The sequence below is a fragment of the Schistocerca nitens genome, chromosome 9 (assembly GCF_023898315.1).
Source record: "Schistocerca nitens isolate TAMUIC-IGC-003100 chromosome 9, iqSchNite1.1, whole genome shotgun sequence".
Taxonomy (NCBI): domain Eukaryota; kingdom Metazoa; phylum Arthropoda; class Insecta; order Orthoptera; family Acrididae; genus Schistocerca; species Schistocerca nitens.
In genome coordinates this window covers 212,249,277-212,265,862 of record NC_064622.1, presented here as the reverse complement: position 1 = coordinate 212,265,862, position 16,586 = coordinate 212,249,277, and the positions used below count along the sequence as shown (strand labels likewise).

General features: G+C 40.0%; 1 protein-coding gene across 1 annotated transcript in view; it reads right to left on the bottom strand.

Annotated features, from left to right (window-relative positions):
- Positions 1–15,390, bottom strand: part of LOC126204131 (odorant receptor Or2-like) — a 57,179-nt gene extending 41,789 nt beyond the window's left edge. Inside the window, exon 1 of the mRNA XM_049938544.1 lies at positions 14,606–15,390. Coding sequence (XP_049794501.1) covers positions 14,606–15,390 — 785 coding nt within the window. The remainder of the gene's footprint in view (positions 1–14,605) is intronic.
- Positions 15,391–16,586: the final 1,196 nt, after the last annotated feature.

Sequence of the window (16,586 nt, the reverse complement as noted above, 5' to 3'; positions counted from 1 at the left end):
TTTCATGTTTTGTTCAACTAATCGTCCTTCAATTTCTCATGATGCACACCATGACATCAATTATTACTTTCCATGTCATTATGTGATGCTACAAGTCATACATCACTAATGTTCCATTTTATTCTATAATCAATTCCATTCAATTTTATCCCTAATAACTTCCACATAAAATATTCCATCCTCTTTCTCTTATCTTACAATATTCCATCCTCTTTCTCTTATTTTATCTCTGTTTTCACTATGTCTGTCCATCTGATATTGCTATCACCAACATTTCTCCACTTAGTTTATCCATTTCACTGTTAACTCTTATTCTCATCTCTTCATTCATCAGTTTACTATCTGCCTAAAACATTTGGCTACCAAAATTCATATCTTGATCGAGAAATCACTTCTTACTCTTTCACACACACATCAGCAAAACAGTCGCACGTCTCATTTGGTGTCGTCTACCTAACTACCGCACACAGTTAACAATCATTGTTTCTACACAGCAACGAAACACTCAAATTCTTTATTATTCCTCTTCCAGGTACACAGCCCAAATAAGGTTTAGCTGTTCATCACTCTTATGTTATCAATAAAATCTAATTTTCTATACAAAGCTGTTAAAAATCACTGTGTTATTTGCTAAACTTTTCATCTGGTACTAACTTCTATTTGACTTTTACTCAGTATAGTTCAATAGAAGAAGAGTGGTTTTGACAGACACAAAAGATAGTAGAAATGGAGGAAGCAGTGCAGAAAACTAAATAAGGAAACAGAAGTTCAACAACTTGGGCTCTATGCACACTACTGTACATATTCAGTAAAGAGTCGTGAACCCTGTGAGGTTTACTTTGTCATAACAGATCACTTCTCCACCAATCACAAACTTTATCATAATTTACCCATGTATTGTCTGCATGTTTCAATTTACCAGTTACTTCATTACTACATTGTATCACACTTTTCCTGACCACGTGTTACACTTCGCACATATGTGACAATCTTCATCCTTGAACCAGTACTCATCTAAGAATCCTGTGATAACTTTTCTAAAATATTGGTATCTCTGTAGAGCATATGCCCCTCATTTCAATATTTTCCTTTTTAAGCTAACACCACCTTTTCTCAGCTTAACCTGTTCTGTGTATTCATTTGTAACTTGGCTTCTAACAATATTTACAACAGAAATTGAGTTTGATTCTACACTGAGATCACAAACTACACTGTCAAATTTTATATTACTCTTTACGTACATCCCCTTTACATTATCTTCGAAATAATCTACGTTACTCTAATTCCCAGAAGTAGTCATTTTAATATTCTCCATCTGTGTCTCACTCTGTCTACTATTTTGAGACAGAAGTGCGGAACAGATAACGACAATGTGACAAGAAAACAGAAAAGAAATCCCAAATTTGTGAAACACGGCATCTGTAGTAGTTTCTGAAGTTAATAAATGTATTGACACTTGTAAACAGATAAATCAAGAGGTGGAAACGTTCGTCATGACCGCCAAATTGTTATAGTGACCACTAGTTATGTAGTTTGATCACTCACTTCATTAATATGTCCGTCTGAGGTGTGAGACCCATACTTGCGTTCTTAATTGCGCCGTCTTCGTAAATTTCACTTACCAAGACGTTATCCGTCGTGTGTCCTTAGCTCTTTAAAATTGTTTGATCGTACATGGAGTTTTCTTTCCCTGTAGAGTCACTGGAGATCAGATCTATAGCTTCGGATAGGGTTTGCCACTTCACATATGGCATATGAAAAGGATTCTGATGTGTTGTATAACTAGTGTCTGTGAATAATATGGACAATGTCGAGAATTTCATTGCACTAATAAATGATGGGCTCGTTGGAGATTACTCGGGAGCCAAGAGTTTGAAAAGTCTTACAATGCCTTCGGAGAAACAAACAATAAGAAACAGGATTCTGAGGTGCGCACGCAACAATACTATGGCTGGGGACTGCGGGCTTTCGCTAGTGCTACTGCGTAATTGTACGTTCGACAAAACAAATGTTAGGCTATAGCGGCAACAAATTGTCACACCAGCAAGCCGAACTATACAAAACCTTAGAAATTAATACCAACACACAGAAATACAGGATGTGGACAGCGACTGAAAAAATTTAGTAATTTGATCGGCAGCCCTACGTGCCTGTTCGGCTGCATTTGAATATGAATTTGGTTCCGCTATCTGACTTTTTTTATGTCCCAGTCGAGGTAGGTTGTCAAAGTCCGGTGTGTGGGAGCTTCTATTGTCCTGATGAATACGACATTGTTGCATATTATTTGTAGCCTTTAAGACCGTCCTCACACGGGACGAGAGCGGCTTCTGTTGACGCGGACGCAGGCAGAACATCAGACCTCAAGAGAGGGAGTACCATCGGTACTCGGCACGAAGCTCGTTAGCGTGATCTTCGCTCGCAGCATTCACCAGTGGTCGTTGTCGACTTTGTCACCTAAAACACACAGTTTCTTCACGAAAACAGAAGCGCGTAAAATAGCTGCGTAACATGTATTCGTGACTGCCGAAAAAGAGCGCAGAAAATAGCGAAGAAGATTCTGGTCTCGTCGATTGCATGAAGAGCGAACGTCTAGTGGAAAAAAGCTACACAATACTGCACAACGATCTGAGATACGTTGTAGCAGAAATTATTCGTTAAAAAATTAGAATTTTCATCCCATTTTCGGGTTTAAAATGAATTTAATTAACGTGTAGTATCTAATGCCAATGTGCGCACGTGTAATATCCGTATTCTCGGTGTTATATTGTTTTTTCTTTTTCTTTTTTTTATATGTAAAGAGAGAATGAAGGGAAAGTGGTAAGTGGGAAATCATGACTTTCAGCCTCACAGGACTCTGCTGTATTGAAATAACAAAAGATGAAAATTTATTCAGGACCGGGTCTCGAACCCGGATGCTCCGGTTTTCTAGAGCGATTTCCTTAATCTTCTCAGCCACCTAACTAAGCCTTCGCATTAAATTATCAACTTATCACATGCTGCATTGCAGTGACCCTCCTCCATTACACCACCTACTCTCAAATTCTTGATTCCCTTTATGGCTTCGAACTATATTTGTGCTTCCGCACCGAAACATGTCATAGACCCGTCATGCTCGATTATATTCATCTAACCAAGGGTTGTCTGTTCCGTCAGACGTGCCTGACAGAGCAAAAATCACTCAATTACATTACCGTGTTACATTGACTACTAACACTCCGAAATACCGTACTTCGTCACATAGATTTCAAGATCGAGATACGTTTCGTAATTTCATACGAATGGAAGAGGGAATATTTCCCAAGCTTCTAACCACCACTGAAAAAGATCTTTACCGATAAGATACAAACCTGAGCCAGTCCACAAACCTAGAGACAGGTACATATATTTTATAGAAAGTCTCATTATAGCAAAAACTTCCAGTGTGTGACTTGTGTTTGCTTTCGGACACAGACTAGAAGTTCCGGCAACTTGGGAAACGTTATAGTCAAGTCGGTGGCCTTTGCCACAAAACTTGCATCAAATGCATAATCAATGATAAATAACGTCAACTTTTGATATAATACTTCTATTAAATCAATCAGAATGACACACAATCTTTTAGAAAACAAACGGTGAAAACAATTATGAGGAGAGGGGCGTGAACCTCATATTTTTCTCTTAATACTCACGACCTCAATACGCGAGCAGCTGCGCTACCGTTTTAACAGGGCAACTAGATCTCCATATATGGTATACAATATCTGAGAACTGTATCTACAAATGTCATTGTTGTTGTTGTGGTCTTCAGTGCAGAGACTGGTTTGATGCAGCTTCTCATGTTACTCTATCCTGTGCAAGATCCTTCATCTCCGAGTAACTACTGCAACCTACATCCTTCTGAATCTGTTTAGTGTATTCATGCCAAGGTCTCCCTCTACGATTTTTCTCCTTTGCACTTCCCTCCAATACTAAACTGGTGATCCCTCGATGTCTCAGAACGTGTTCAAACAACCGATTCCTTCTTCTAGTCAAGTTGTGCCACATATTCCTCTTCTCTCCAGTTCTATTCAGTACCACTTCATTAGTTACGTGATCTACCCATCTAATCATGAACATTCTTCTGTAGTACCACATTTCGAAAGCTTCTATTTTTTTCTTGTCTTAACTAGTTATCGGCCATGTTTCACTTCCATACATGGCTGCAATATATACAAATACTTTCAGAAAAGAATTCCTGACACTGGATTCTATACTCGATGTTAACAAATTTGTCTTCTTCAGAAACGCTTTCCCTGCGATAGCCAGTCTACATTTTATATCTTTCCTACTTCGACAGTCATCAGTTATTTTGCTTCTCAAATAGCAAAACTCATTTACTACTTTAGGTGTCTCATCCACTTCCCTCAGCATCACCTGATTTAATTTGACTATATTCCGTTATCCTCAGTTTGCTTTTGTTGATAGTTATCTTATATCCTCCTTTCAAGACTCTGTCGATTCCGTTCAGCTGTCAGATGTCATTATTTTATATTAAATACACGAACCGTACGAAAATGATGGTCTTTTGATAGATGATCATTGATTCGCAGCATTGAAACGATGTACTTTCATAGCACAGATGCTACAACACTAAAGCATCAGCTACAGGAAGTCTTTAACTACTGATATTATTTGTTATAACAAATCGTAGCTAAAACGACACGTTCTCGGGAGATCCTCGATTTTCTGATGTTTTGAGAGATCTTATCTTAATATCACGTGCTCTAAGACAAAGAAAACACGCAAAATACGATGTTTAACGCCATGCAATATGGCGGCCCCTGTGTTCTGCTGGTGAGTTAAAACGAAGCCACATTTCACTGGCCCCGTTGCTCTCCACGAAGCAAAAATCTGACATGCCAGATTCTTTATTTCAGGCTGCGCGGTGTAGTGGATCGTGGACTGTCACTGCAAGATGTCACAAGCTCCTAGTCCTAGCGTGTTTTCGCTTTACGTGAGAGGACGGTAAAAAAAAAGAAAACTATTTTAGTAAAAGCTAACGAAAAGTGTAAGACAAAATAAGAGAATTCGCCTAAGTTATTGAATGGGCATTCAGTTTATAAGCGTGAGACAATATTATTGCGTTGTGGAGTAAGTGATTATAGATCTATCAGACTTGTAGCAAAACTTTGTCTTTTGGGAAGCTCATTTTTCAGCTGCAGCAGAGAGTAACTAACTAAATAATAAATTAAATGCTAGGTGAAATTTGGCACTAAGAACAATATATTAAGAAAATTAGCCGGATGACAGTGAGGCAGTGAATCTGAAACCATCCGAACCTCTGCCCTCGCATCAGCCTATTCTGCAGCAGAGTACGCTTGTTCTGTTTGGTATAACTTACCACATGCCAAACAGCTGACATAGCTCTCAACGAAACGTGCAGAACTATAAGGGGCTGTTTTAAATCTACTCCTGTAGAATAGATTTAGCACCTTTCAGGAATAGCACCACTTCCCATTCGAAGAGAAACTGCGGCGAATAAGGAACGAAAGAAAGCGGAACAAGAGCAAACCCATCCCCTGTATGGGCATAAACGGCTTTCGCAGCGACTGAAGACAGGGAACAGTTTCCTTAGAGCATCAAAGGTACTTACTACCACTGCTGAAAATGCCAGGGTGCATCTTTGGAGGGATTAGACTTCCCTTCCCTCTGGCTGGAAAAGAGTTTTTGAAACTCTGCCTCCAGGTCATGGCAAGGAATGGATGGCACGGAAAACTTTGAATAGGCTGAGATCGGGCGTGGGTAGACCAAGGTTTAATCTGGTAAGATAGAGCAACAGACAAAAAACAATATTAAGTGTGATTGTGCAGAGGTCCAGACCATCCAGCAAATGCTTCAGTGTCGATTGTGTCCAGCCTGCTGTACTGCAGAAGACCTCCATCAAGCAATAGAAAATGGACTGGAAGTGGCGAAAATTTGGTCAGAGTCTATATGACATAGTAACTGTGCGTCTGTGTATGTTTCTAACACGAAAATAAAAAAAATGAAGTTAAATTATTCAATTCTTTGATACGAATAAAACTGGCAATGATATACTTTTTTCAAATTATGCATCCAAATCTAAGCACCAACTTCAACAGAATTCCTTTTGCCCTTTCTTTCTGGAACAATAGAATTCACTATCACTCTTCAGTTTTGTAATTAATCAGGTCCAAACAGAAGTAGGAGACGGAACAGGAAAGCAGATGCAGCACAAAAAACCGTAAAGAAGAAATTGAGTAAGTGAGAATGAATGTTACAAAAAAAGTTTTTGACTGATATGATATAGCCATAAGTGCAGGAGAACAAATGTTTCCTTTTAGCTCACTCTTGGCGACGACAAACAGATCCACATTTATACGATGAGATTTTTCAAGATGAAGGATTGACATAGTGCAGAACTGAAGTAATTTCAGACATGCTCCCCGCTAGTGCAACCCTGGAATGTCTATTTTTATCGTTAAGTAAAGAAGTCAATCAAAAAGTTTCAAAACTGCTCTTATGTTATCCAGACAAAAAAAAAAAAAAAAAAAAAAAAAAAAAAAAAAAAAAAAAAAAAAAAAAGGTATCACATTCCGAGACGACTCGATCAAAATACAGTCATCAATATTTCTCGAAAAAATGTGTAATGCATGTTTGGCTGCCAAAGATAAGAGCTATAAGAGCGATAAGAGCTAATCTTTTTTGAATGTAAACCAAGTATATTTTCCTATAGAAACTTTAAAACAAATATGTAATTATAAAAATACGGCGTTTCTAGCGCATGCAAGATGCTGAGAAAATTAGTGGACCCTTGGTTTTACGTGTAAATCACCAACTGTGCAATGATAAGAATATATAATTTTTTGTATGAAGTTCCAGTGTGTGTCATAATTGCTTCCTAGAAATTTATTTCCAATCCCAATTTTTCGTTTTCTTTTCTTTTCGTGTTATTTATGAAAATGGTAATGAGCAGAACATACTGAACAATATTTCGTTTTATTTCCAGTATAAGTAACGTACAAATTGGAAACTTAAAAGAAATTCATGTATGGGGATTCGATCTGACGACACTCCAATTACCACACACTACCGTTCCGCTGCGCGAACCGCTGCCCTGCAAGTACGCTAAAAAATGGCTGAGGCCTCGCAGACTCACCGCAAAAATGCTATTTTTTTCTTAACACTGGAGCTTCCGTTTCTCATTTCTGCCCAGTCCCAGCATTCACCGTAAAACTGGACGAAATCTGTGATGACGAGTAAGCATGGTCCCGTAGTTTAAAGAGAAGAAAGCAATAACGAAATCAAAGGAAACAGAAGCAAAAGTTTTGTTCTTGAAAAGAAAAAGAGAAAAACGCAGGAAACATAAATCTCCAGTTTTTTGGCGAGTCTCATACAAATTTAACTGAGGACAACACTTCAGATGTGCAATCGGCAGATGAAAACACTGAATGCATATTCTGTAGTGGTCGTACCTCGTAAGACAAACCTAGAGAAATGGTATTCTTGAACTCACGAAGAGTGTTAACTAAACAAAAGAGCTTTTGTAAGCGCTGACTTCACTTCTTTTGCAAAATAAGGGCAGAAAATTTTAGACAGGAAGTAAAGAAGAGAATATTGTTGTTTTAGGATTTACCTTTCCTTACATTTATCGATATTAAGTGTTTGCTCTAACTTCCTCACATTGGTGCATCATTTGTATTTCGATTCAAATTAACTTTTTGTGCCTGTTCAAATTTACATAATTAAGTGTTAAGTAGGACGAATTCAATTAGTAGAATTTAAAGTACAATGATTTTACATACATTTCTAACTAAGAAACATACAGTTATATCAAAAATAATATTATGGAGAGGAGTAATGTGAGACGAGAAAAGTTTCACATTATGGATGAGGCTGGTATGAAGTCCACTCTCCATTACCTACCTTAGCCGACACGACATGGAGGCGGTCATCTTCTGGAAATATGTCTCATCAACTGCGGGATTCTCCCGTGTATCCAACAGAAAGGTGCCACATTTGGTCGGGTATGTGTGGCCCTGGTGTCGGTCACTGTAAATTTATGTTACGCTAAATTTAGCCCACAAATGGTCAGTGGGATTCGAATCAGGCCCTTGAACAGGCCAATCGATCTGCCTTTTGTGAAAAATAATTGTTGCACGAGTCGTCTCATGTGATGCAGTGAGTGGTTCTGCTGCAACTGGATCACTCCATGGGCACCGCAGTGTGTTTCACGATGTGGACATACTGATGTGCGAGGAGGTCATAAATTCGATGAAGTATCCCTGCCCCATCTGATGACATTCACCCCAGAACGAGACTGTGATGTGGCCATCACACGAGCGATATGCTGTGTACTTTGGGTCATAGCGTCTGTAAACCAACACAAGACCTTCATTCACTGAACCAAAGATTGACTCATTTGTAAAGGTGACGTGGTGCCAGTCGCGGTCTACATGAAATTACGAGAACGCAAGCTTATAAAGTTTGTGGTCATCAGAGAGGGCCTCTTCATTAATAGTCCTATGGGATCTAAGACTAGCATCCACTAAGTACTTGACCGAGCGAGGTGGCGCAGTGGTAAGACACTGGACTCGCATTCGGGAGGACGACGGTTCAATCCCGCGTCCGGCCATCCTGATTTAGGTTTTCCGTGATTTCCCTAAATCACTCCAGGCAAATGCCGGGATGGTTCCTCTGAAAGGACACGGCCGACTTCCTTCCCCATCCTTCCCTAATCTGATGAGACCGATGACCACGCTGTCTGGTCTCCTTCCCCAAAACCAACCAACCACTAAGTACTTGCGAACGGTTTGCAAGCATCTAGCAAAATAGGTCTATTTCGTGAGCTAGATGCCGCTTAAAAAGGGATGTTCCATACATGGTGTCAAATGACACGTCTTGCTGAGTTGTCTGCACTTTTCCTAAGCCCGGCCCTCGAAGCCTGCGGGGTGTTCCTGTCTCGCATCACCGCCTTATTCCCTTCTAGGTAGAGCAACATTGAAAGCCCTGTCTAGCTGTCACCTTATGTGCAATTAAACCATAACACTATACGAGTGCCAGAACGATATCTCTCATTCCTTCTGTATACTGAGACATCCTGGCTGTAAATGACTGTTATATACACATCTGTGGCGTAGTACGAGGGGCGTTCAGAAAGTAAGCTCCGATCGGTCGCGAAATGGAAACGACTATGAAAATCCGATAAAGCTTTGCACAGATGTGTTGGGTAGTGTCTCTAGTATAACCCCAGTTAGCATCACGTCGCTCTTCTCATTTCTGAGCTCGCAGTGAGTGCGTAAAGATGTCTAGAAAATAGTGTCTGCCGCCAAGTACGAGGGCCTGGTGAGAAATTTCGCCTGAAGCTATGCAGCTAACATTACATAACTGTCGTGCTGTTTCTTCTTCAAGACAATTCTCAGCCGCATTCTGCAGGGGCAATGAAGATGCTCCTGCATCGTTTTCAAATGGAAATGTGAGATTACCCACAATACAGTCCGCAATTGTCTCGCCCTGAGTTTCATCTCTGGTCACATGAACCGCTGTCTTTGAAGACAACATTTTGACACAGACAACGAGGTGTAGGCCAGCGTGGAGAATTGGCGGAAAGCACTGGCGGCTCCCTTCTATGATGAGGCTATTGAAAAGTTGGTACAACGCTATGACAAAAGTCTAAGTCAGAACGGCGACTACGTAGAGAAGTAGCTGAAAGGTGTAGCTAATTGTTACAAGTAAAACATTTCTGATGTTCACTGTGGTTTCAATTTGGCAATCAATCGGAGCTTACTTTCTGAACAGGCCTCGTATATTGTAATGTTCAACACTCCTCGGATGTATACGTTGAAGGCTTGCAAAATATTAACAAACTTCAGAATATATAAAAAAATATGCTATTGAGGGTGACTCGAACTCTACATACTTCAGCACAGTTCCAGAACTTCAAATATTACCAGGTGGCTACCATGTAAGCGTACAGATTCCTTCTACGAAACGTAACGATCTCGACGTAAGTAAGTTTTGAAACGTATACACAAAACAATGTGCAATAATTATACCTAATCACAGAAAACCAAAAACATCTGTAAGTAAAATCATTACAACAAGAAATATTTTTTTAAAAAGGTAAGAAACTGCTTAAAGTGTTACACTTGACGCTGCTGCCGTTGCCACTGTGTATTTCGCTTTCAGCTGCACACAGCCGAAAGTACCCGAGCTCATGAAGATGTGCGTATAATTTTGCTTTGTCCTCTATCGATGGGCTAATGGGGCGAAAAGCCTGATTCTCAGCAACTTAGATAATATTTATGTTTTACTGATTACAAGCCAGTTATGCTAGTATATCTGCGTACTCATTTCTTGAAGATAATTTATTTAAGAATATTTGAACGAAAGAAACTTTAATTATTATATTACTCTCAGACGTTACATACTTCACGGTAAAAATATCTGAGTATTCGTTTTAAGTAATGTTTTCATTATACATTCATGACAGAATACTACACATGTTTTGTATATGTAATAGAAACATGAAGCTGTGATTAGCATCACAAACCAATTACAAACTACTGATATTCTTTTTGTAAATGTAAATGCTTCCCCCATGAACCATGGACCTTGCCGTTGGTGGGGAGGCTTGCGTGCCTCAGCGATACAGATGGCCGTACCGTAGGTGCAACCACAACGGAGGTGTATCTGTAGAGAGGCCAGACAAACATGTGGTTCCTGAAGAGGGGCAGCAGCCTTTTCAGTAGTTGCAGGGGCAACAGTCTGGATGATTGACTGACCTGGCCTTGTAACATTAACCAAAACGGCCTTGCTGTGCTGATACTGCGAACGGCTGAAAGCAAGGGGAAACTACAGCCGTAATTTTTCCCGAGGACATGCAGCTTTACTGTATGATTAAATGATGATGGCGTCCTCTTGGGTAAAATATTCCGGAGGTAAAATAGTCCCCCATTCGGATCTCCGGGCGGGGACTACTCAAGAGGACGTCGTTATCAGGAGAAAGAAAACTGGCATTCTACGGATCGGAGCGTGGAATGTCAGATCCCTTAATCGGGCAGGTAGGTTAGAAAATTTAAAAAGGGAAATGGATAGGTTAAAGTTAGATATAGTGGGAATTAGTGAACTTCGGTGGCAGGAGGAACAAGACTTTTGGTCAGGTGATTACAGGGTTATAAATACAAAATCAAATAGGGGTAATGCAGGAGTAGGTTTAATAATGAATAAAAAAATAGGAGTGCGGGTTAGCTACTACAAACAGCATAGTGAACGCATTATTGTGGCCAAGATAGACACAAAGCCCATGCTTACTACAGTAGTACAAGTTTATATGCCAACTAGCTCTGCAGATGATGAAGAAATTGATGAAATGTATGACGACATAAAAGAAATTATTCAGGTAGTGAAGGGAGACGAAAATTTAATAGTCATGGGTGACTGGAATTCGTCAGTAGGAAAAGGGAGAGAAGGAAACATAGTAGGTGAATATGGATTGGGGGGAAGAAATGAAAGAGGAAGCCGCCTTGTAGAATTTTGCACAGAGCATAACTTAATCATAGCTAACACTTGGTTCAAGAATCATAAAAGAAGGTTGTATACCTGGAAGAATCCTGGAGATACTAATAGGTATCAGATAGATTATATAATGGTAAGACAGAGATTTAGGAACCAGGTTTTAAATTGTAAGACATTTCCAGGGGCAGATGTGGATTCTGACCACAATCTATTGGTTATGAACTGCAGATTGAAACTGAAGAAACTGCAAAAAGGTGGGAATTTAAGGAGATGGGACCTGGATAAACTGACTAAACCAGAGGTTGTAGAGAGTTTCAGGGAGAGCATAAGGGAACAATTTACAGGAATGGGGGAAAGAAATACAGTAGAAGAAGAATGGGAAGCTCTGAGGGATGAAGTAGTGAAGGCAGCAGAGGATCAAGTAGGTAAAAAGACGAGGGCTAATAGAAATCCTTGGGTAACAGAAGAAATATTGAATTTAATTGATGAAAGGAGAAAATATAAAAATGCAGTAAATGAAGCAGGCAAAGGGGAATACAAACGTCTCAAAAATGAGATCGACAGAAAGTGCAAAATGTCTAAGCAGGGATGGCTAGAGGACAAATGTAAGGATGTAGAGGCTTGTCTCACTAGGGGTAAGATAGATACTGCCTATAGGAAAATTAAAGAGACCTTTGGAGAGAAGAGAACCACTTGTATGAATATCAAGAGCTCAGATGGCAACCCAGTTCTAAGCAAAGAAGGGAAGGCAGAAAGGTGGAAGGAGTATATAGAGGGTTTATACAAGGGCGATGTACTTGTGGACAGTATTATGGAAATGGAAGAGGATGTAGATGAAGATGAAATGGGAGATAAGATACTGCGTGAAGAGTTTGACAGAGCACTGAAAGACCTGAGTCGAAAAGAAAAAGCTTTTGACAATGTTGACTGGAATACTCTCTTTCAAATTCTGAAGGTGGCAGGGGTAAAATACAGGGAGCGAAAGGCTATTTACAATTTGTACAGAAACCAGATGGCAGTTATAAGAGTCGAGGGGCATGAAAGGGAAGCAGTGGTTGAGAAAGGAGTGAGACAGGGTTGTAGCCTCTCCCCGATGTTATTCAATCTGTATATTGAGCAAGCAGTAAAGGAAACAAAAGAAAAATTCGGAGTAGGTATTAAAATTCATGGAGAAGAAGTAAAAACTTTGAGGTTCGCCGATGACATTGTAATTCTGTCAGAGACAGCAAAGGACTTGGAAGAGCAGTTGAACGGAATGGACAGTGTCTTGAAAGGAGGATATAAGATGAACATCAACAAAAGCAAAACGAGGATAATGGAATGTAGTCAAATTAAATCGGGTGATGCTGAGGGGATTAGATTAGGAAATGAGACACTTAAAGTAGAAAAGGAGTTTTGCTATTTAGAGAGTAAAATAACCGATGATGGTCGAAGTAGAGAGGATATAAAATGTAGACTGGCAATGGCAAGGTAATCGTTTCTGAAGAAGAGAAATTTGTTAACATCGAGTATAGATTTAAGTGTCAGGAAGTCGTTTCTGAAAGTATTTGTATGGAGTGTAGCCATGTATGGAAGTGAAACATGGACGATAACCAGTTTGGACAAGAAGAGAATAGAAGCTTTCGAAATGTAGTGCTACAGAAGAATGCTGAAGATAAGGTGGGTAGATCACGTAACTAATGAGGAGGTATTGAATAGGATTGGGGAGAAGAGAAGTTTGTGGCACAACTTGACTAGAAGAAGGGATCGGTTGGTAGGACATGTTTTGAGGCATCAAGGGCTCACAAATTTAGCATTGGAGGGCAGCGTGGAGGGTAAAAATCGTAGAGGGAGACCAAGAGATCAATACACTAAGCAGATTCAGAAGGATGTAGGTTGCAGTAGGTACTGGGAGATGAAGAAGCTTGCACAGGATAGAGTAGCATGGAGAGCTGCATCAAACCAGTCTCAGGACTGAAGACCACAACAACAACAACAAATGTAAATGGTGCTTATTCACATTATATAACGTTTCACTGAGTTTATTTGAAGGACAGTTACACTGCGTTGTGATGACGTTATTATATATGCTTTGAGAAATACATTTTATGTGTTTTGATGTAATATAGTTTAGTGTATAAATAACATCACGCAAACAATTAAATGAGTACAAGAACACACTACTTTAACTTCACGTCTACATTATATGTTTAAGTTATTTTTATTACCTTTCTTAGTTTGTCCTTGTCACATTAGTTTCAAGAAATGTGGGCCACATGTGACCCTATAATAGAAATGTAGCACCCAATTCTTTATTTTTTCTTTTGCCAATTTCGTATATTGTCAATATGATATGATTATTTTTCCGTAAAACTTAAACTATTATTTTTAAGTTGAAAATGGAAAATGTTTTTGCAACCTAAACCTAACTAAATTACTTCTGTAATATATTGTAATATTACTGAGGTGATGCTGTAAGGGAATTTTAGTGAAATGTAGCATCGTTTTTCAGAGACTAAGTATTAAAGACACCTCAGTAAGTTAAAAGTTCTGTTCTATGGTTTTAATCAGAGGCAAAGATCATTCTTGATATCCAAGTTGAAGTTAAATCAAAGCTAACTTAAATACTATTTTTCTAGCAAACCAACATTATAACTCAATCTATACTTTATCCCCCCCCCCTTTCTTTATCGCTAATTGTCAGAGGGCTATTTTGTATTGGCTTGACTCGAATTTCAGCATATCAGATATGTTGAAGTTCATTGGTTAGTTATTCATGTCAGTGAATTAATTACAGTACTTGCAAATTCTAGAAACTTCGTGCTTGTAGGTAAACATTACTGCGATGTTACGTAATTATTATGATAATAAACGTTACCTCCAAATTCGTCATTCAGTTACGAGAGTTTATTATTATTCTATATTACTGCGTTTGGATTTTATTAACAATCACAACTGGTAACATTTGCCACTATTACTTTGTATCGTATTATATTGGTGGAAACGTGTGTGCGAATCTTCTGACGCCTTACGTGTTAAGATGATACATGATCCACGGTGTTCTCATTATCTTTTAAAGGCTATAAAAATGCCCACGTAACATACGTAACGAATACATTTGAATATAACCTACCTGAGAATTTCCTGATGACTTTCGATGCAAAGACACAGGTCTCTGTAGGTTTTGTCGTGGGCGACGGAAGATTCGCTCTGCATTCGGCGACCTTCACCTGCTCCACTCTCGTCCACCCTCAGCTTCCCGACCCTCAGAGCGAGAACCTCGAGTTGTGCAGCTACCAGTATCATGATCGTCGCGAACAGGCAGTCCATGCCGACACTGATCTGGGCCATCCACAAGCCTACCACGCACTGGACGGTGTAAGAGAGCTCGTAGTAGGCGGTGTTGTTGTCCCAGAGGTGCTGCGCAAAGGGCAGGCGCCGCTCGCCTGGGTGGCCGATAAGCGGCATGGGGAACCACACCAGGCCTTGCGAAGCCATGAAGATCAGCATGCCCTGCGTGAGGCGAGCAGTTCGCCTGCGGGATGTCTGGACGATCTTCTCCAGCGCAGGATCGCTGGAGCAGCTCTCGCTTTGAAGCGATATCAGCGAGTCGACGCGCCGGGCCATAGAGTTGTACCGCCGTCGGTCCCGAGTGAAGAAGAGCATCTTGACATTTCCGCAGCCCATGGTGAACATGTTGGCCGCCACCAGTGTTGCGGCCTCGAGGTCTCGCCAGCTGTAGGAGACACACAGCGAACCTTCGACGAAGTTCCAGACGCCCATAGCGAAAACGATGATGACGTAGACTTCGTAAAGACGGAAAGTACTCAGAGGCCACACTCCGACGAGCGACAGGTGACGCATGTTCACTCTGAGGACCGCGCCTCTGCTGGAGGACCAGGAGAAGGGCGTTTCCATACCCACTCGCCGTCCACTGTGCACAGAATTAATTTTAGGAGCCAACTGCACAGAACCCTACTCCTGCCTCTTCCGCTTGCTTAGTTCGATGCCAGCCTTGGAGTAAGTGGACACTGACTGAACCGCGTCCTTACCGATGCGGGACGGACGCGTGGGAGTGCTAAATGCAGTTGAAAACTTCAGATCACTCACTGCCCTAATCCAACCGAGTTGAACAAGGCCTGCGTATATATATTCATAGCAGGCGAGAAACACAAGTTACTGAGTTAGAGATGAGATGTAAATTATCCAGCAGCACACTAGCGTTTAGTATATGACTTATTTAATTTCTTCGACTTTTACCCTCCCCTTAGTTACATAATGTAAATGAACGTAGTACGACAGTCGAAATAAGTAATAGGAGTTCTCCTGTATCAGTTGTTGTATTTATAAAGCGATAAATCGACGTATTTGAAAATTGCATGCCCCTCTTTCGGCTCTCTACATTTACCTGCGTCTGTTTTTTCCTTCCAGAAGGACGTCAGGATGCTACTTAAAAAAAAAAAAAACAGTGTGCTATATGAAGGATTGGCAACTACTGTTGTAACATTAACACGTTGGCAGCAGTACGCGCTATCCATTGTCCCTCTCTCAGTTGGTGTATTACAAATCTGTACGCAGCATCACACTGATTTACGGAAAACTGTGAAGATGATACCTAAGTTGTGTTGAATTCCATTACTTAAAATGTGTGTGACTACGATATAAAATCTACGTGTACGAGAGAATATTTTAAAATTTTTTGTGTGCATTGCCATGTAATTCTGCATTTGAAAATAACCGTCATAAGATCGATAGAGCAGGTGAAATGAATGGAATTAAAGAGATAACTAAGGCTGGAATTTTAGTCCAAAAATGTTGTACATGACTGTGAAGCCAACGAAAGAAAACATAATTACTTACTACTTTGTAGCGAACAGAAGCTGTGACTAGTAAGAAATCCACAGGCGAAATCCCATGGCTCTTCGGCTGTTTTAAAGAACTGAGAATGGTTACTCCAAAGTAGACGAGGTGAACAACATCGATTATCATTGCGTCTACGTTCTCCTTTGTTGACTTTAATACAAATTTCATATCAAATTGAGTTTATGCAAAGTTGAATGCAAAATAAAGCCAAATTTGTTGTTTATAATTTTCTTGATTAGCAATCGTAGTGA